The sequence below is a fragment of the Rhinopithecus bieti genome, unplaced genomic scaffold (assembly GCF_001698545.2).
Source record: "Rhinopithecus bieti isolate Rb0 unplaced genomic scaffold, ASM169854v2 scaffold_759, whole genome shotgun sequence".
Lineage (NCBI taxonomy): Eukaryota > Metazoa > Chordata > Mammalia > Primates > Cercopithecidae > Rhinopithecus > Rhinopithecus bieti.
Window position 1 is genome coordinate 696,451 of NW_016803631.1, and position 4,791 is coordinate 701,241.

At 39.1% G+C, this 4,791-nt stretch overlaps 1 protein-coding gene across 1 annotated transcript in view; it reads left to right on the top strand.

The window, feature by feature from the left end:
• The window catches only part of HCLS1 (hematopoietic cell-specific Lyn substrate 1), a 26,983-nt gene that overhangs the window by 12,198 nt on the left and 9,994 nt on the right, over window positions 1-4,791 (top strand). Inside the window, exons 5-6 of the mRNA XM_017891151.1 lie at window positions 1,058-1,168; window positions 2,966-3,020. Coding sequence (XP_017746640.1) covers window positions 1,058-1,168; window positions 2,966-3,020 — 166 coding nt within the window. The remainder of the gene's footprint in view (window positions 1-1,057; window positions 1,169-2,965; window positions 3,021-4,791) is intronic.

A 4,791-nucleotide genomic window follows, 5' to 3' on the forward strand; every position in this document is an offset into this window, starting at 1 on the left:
ATAATTATAAGTAAATGTAAATATATAAATTTATATTATATGTATATTTTAATATATTATAATTATATGATATAATATATTTATATTATAGTTTATTCATAAACATATATAGTATATATTTAAGTATATATAAAATATTTCACTAGAACACCCAGATACTTTTGTTCTCGATCAAAATATATATTTTTTGACTCATTTATCGGTTCATGAGTTAAAACTCATTCAAAAGTACAGGGTTCATTTGGTCTCTAATATTATTGAGACCAATATTATTGATACAAATATCATATTACTTGTATCAAATTTTTCTTATCTCAACACATAAGATATACATGGCAGAAAATAAGAGCCTATATATTAGAACTGCTGGCCTGTTGTAGCCCCAACCACACTGTAACTCCTAGACCAAGAAGACAGGGAACACAAGTGGAGAAGGAAAAAATATGTTTTAAAATCATTTGCTGCTTTTAAATGTTTATGTATTATGTCTATGTTGCGACTTCTCTTTATTATTTTCTTTACTGTGTATTTAGTGATTTTTTGTATATATGTCCTACATTACATGTTGTATAAAGCTCAGAGTTCACTTCTGAACTTTGATGGCCATACAGGAGCAAAGATCTAGAACAAGATCCCTGGCTCTCCTAGTGAAAATTCCATCCCGGCTATGGCGTCCGGTCAGTCCCCTTGGTCTCTCCTCCACACTACCCCACACTACACTCTGTTCTGCTGCACAGTGCTCTTGTTTCAGCTCTTCTTGTTTCTGATTTAAACACTGCTCTGTCTATCTAGTCTCTATCCCCTTGTTCCCAGCCCATCCTATGGGAGTGTTCAGTATGAAGGATTACTAATGGTATTAAAGAAGAACAGGAATGAGCAGGTCTCCAGAAATAATCACCTTGCTCTCCCATCGCATATTCCTTGGCACCACTGTCAGAGGCCATAGATCTGACCCAGAATGGAATTTCTTACATGCCTACATCCCACTCCATCTCTGTGTTCATTTTTTTAAGGTCATTTTTATCATTTCACTCACTCCATCCTTGATTCTTCTCAGAGTGCAGTGGGCCATGAGTATGTTGCCGAGGTGGAGAAGCACTCTTCTCAGACGGATGCTGCCAAAGGCTTTGGGGGCAAGTACGGAGTTGAGAGGGACAGGGCAGACAAGGTAAGTGACCACTCTCTCTCCCCACCACCCACCTCCAGTCATGTGAAAGTTGCCCACACTCACCCCTGGATGGAGGCACATGCTTCTTTGTTGGAAGACAGGGCAGTGGATGCTGTGAGGACCTGACACCATCACAGGGATACCTCCCTCAGCAAGTTCCTTGGTGCCAATGTTGGAAGCCACATGTTGAGCTCAGAGATTCAAATAAGGAGAAGCTTCTCAAACTGTCTGTTTGAATGAAGAATTCCTCAAGCCACTGGTTTTTATATACTCACATGCATGAAGACAGAACAGAGAATCGTCTAAGCTCTTCTTTGGCTTAACATCAAAACCCTATAAATACTCATGCCTTTTAGGAAAACAGAGTTGTCAGTTTAAATATTACTACCACGGCAGCAGATAATCAAGTTAAACAACTAATTAGGGTTACTATTTACAGGATTTAGCATCAATCCACAAAGTCCAGGTATTTTTAAAGACTCCTTTGTAAAAAACAAAACAAAATGTTGTTTTAAAGACAGAAAAAAGTACCATACGATTACAGCATCATATTGTTGACAGGAGAGTAAGATTGGTAACTCATTGATGTTTTTAGTTCCACACCTTATTAGGTCAGATTCTTTGAGCTCATTTTTTATAGTGCAGAATGGTATCTCCTGCCCTGCAGCTGCACACAGAGAGAGGACATCTCCTTCATAGCTAACTGAGATTTTTTCTTTGTTTTTACCAACAGTTGTTAATTAAGTGGGCATGAATCCTTAAAGCTAAGTTCTAGAACATTAATTGTTTGCATCATAGGAGGGAAAATCCATGAAAAACAAAACCAGGGAAGTTTAAAACATACTGCAAAGCTAAGGGAAGATGTAGAAGGCAATAGTGGAATATGGAGCATGCAATGTTCTAGAATCAGGATGGAATTCCCTGTTCCATCTTGATCCCCCTCTTGCCTGCCTTTGTTTAATCTCCAATTCTTACATCTTTTGCTCACAAGCCACAAATGGAATCACCCAGTCAGTGTGTCATGTAAATCAAGAAACAATACATGTTAATAGTTCTTAAGATGCAAAACCCCAGACTTGCTCAGATACCCATAGTTCCTGAGCCAGATGGAGAACAAAACTCTGCGGTAATGTTGAGTATCTGGGCAACATGTCCAGTCCCGGAGCTGGCTAGGATCCAGACTCTTCTGGTTGCAGTTATCCCACCAGAATCCACATATTGTGTTTCCATTATTGAGTAACGAAAGAGAAGAGGTACAGCATGATCAACTGGGAATAGGATAATGTCTCTTCATGAACAGAGTGATTTATACTTTATAAGGCGCTTTTCTAGGTATTACATTTCACTTTTGTGAGGATTCGTTAGAAAGAAAAGCACTAAGTTAGCAAATGAACCTAAGTAGACACTTTACCTTGTCCCATTTAGTTCTCGTGATATCCCAAATGAAGAGGGATCATTTCTCTCATTTTACAGTTGAGGTAGATAAGACAGACATGCCTCTCCTGATTTTATATTAAAAGAGACTGGGGCTTAGTAATATAAAGGAACATGCCTAAACTTCAACAACTATAAATAGGGGATGTAGGGTTTGAACCTAGAACCGTCTGTGTCCAGGGCCTATGTTCATCGCTCTGTAGTATCTTGTGTCCATACCAGCCTGTTTCTACATTAAACACCCATACTCAGCCTGAAGCCCCTACAAACTACCTCTGGGACTGGCTGGGAGTAAGGGGAGGTCAGGAAGGGGAAAACCTGTCAGCTCTGATTCTAACCAATTCTCTCTCCTCTTCTCTGTAGTCAGCAGTCGGCTTTGATTATAAAGGAGAAGTGGAGAAGCACACATCTCAGAAAGGCAAGGACACTGTACTTCACTCAGCCTCGGCAATCTGACTGGCAGGCTCTTCTGCTAAGACTTTATCTTCCAACAGTTGTCATCAGTTCTTTAACTTCCATGACCCAGCTCACCACTATTTTATTTACTTTTTGTTCATTTGTTTTGCACTGTCACCCAGGCAGGAGTGCAGTGGCACAATCACAGGTCACTGCAGCTGCGACTTCCTGGGCTCAAGCGATCCTCCCACCTCAGCGTTCTGAGTAGCTGTGACTACAGGTGTGCACCACCATGCCTGGCTAATTTTTTATTCTTTGTAGAGATGGAGTCTCACTATGTTGCCCAGGCAGTCTCGAACATTTTGGCTCAAGTGATCCTCCCCTCTCACCCTCTCAAAGTGCTGGGATTGCAGGCAGGAGCCACCGCACCCAGCACTATTTTATATACTTTTGTTTTGTTTTGTTTTGTTTGTTTTTTGAGAGGAAGTCTTGCTCTGTCACCCAGGCTAGAGGGCAGTGGCGCAATCTCGGCTCACTGCAAGCTCCGCATCCCGGGTTCATGCCATTCTCCTGCCTCAGCCTCCTGAGTAGCCGGGACTACAGGTGACTGCCACCACTCCTGGCTAATTTTTTTTTGTATTTTTAGTAGAGACGGGGTTTCACCGTGTTAGCCAGGATGGTCTTGATCTCCTGACCTCGTGATCCCCCCACCTCGGCCTCCCAAAGTGCTGGGATTACAGGTGTGAGCCACCATACCCAGCCCTATTTTATATGCTTTTTAAACCCAGTGTGTACTTGCTTCTCTTTTTCTCCATGATTGCTTTCTATAATATTGATCAAGTTTTGAATCCCTCTTTTTTCTCTAATGGATCAAAATAAGGTTTTCTATTCCTTTATTTTAGAAGGTTATTCCCAAATTTTAACATGTATCTTTGACTTAAATTTAAAATTAATCACAATCTCTTCCTGAGTATATAGGAAACACAGAACATTTTAACTACATTCTTTTTAACCAACCATATTGTTGTCGTTCAGTATATTGGTTCCATCTTATTCTATCTTATTATTGGTTCCATCTTATAAACCCCAAAAAATGAATCATTATTATTACCTAGTAAATGCTTATTTAAATTGAGCAAGGTATTTACCTGTTTCCTAACTCAACATTGCTTATTGTATTTATTTGTTTCACCTTTGCATCTTCTGTTTCCTAACTCATCATTGCTTATCGTATTTCTTTGTTTCACCTTTGCGTCTTCTGTTTCCTTCTTGCTAAAATATATCCATTGATAATTCTTTTAATGAGTCTGTGAAAGAGCTTTCAGTCTTTGAAAAAGTCTTTATTTTGCATCATTCTTCATTTTTATTTTCCCTTCATCACTTTGAAGATCTTATTTCATCGTCTCTGACATCTCTGTTGTGTCAGACTATCATTCCTGAGTAGGTAACATGTCTTATATCTCTGTTTTTTTTTTTTAATTAAAGATTTTCTTTTGGTCTCTGATATTCTGCACTATTATTAGGGTGTGTCTAGATGTTAGATCTACTTTTATTATCCTATATGGGACTTACTGCTCTTTTCCAACCTCAGATGTGACTTTCATTATAGAAAGTTCTCAGGCATTTTCTCTTTGAATAATACCTCTTCTCTCTTCTCTTTATGTCCCTGTGCCGCATTCTGGGTTATTCCTTTAGATCTAGGTTAAGTTCACTAATTCTCCCTTTAGCTGTATTTTATTATTGTTTAAGCTGTCCATTACATTTTAAACTTTCTTTCAAATATCTCCCCTCCC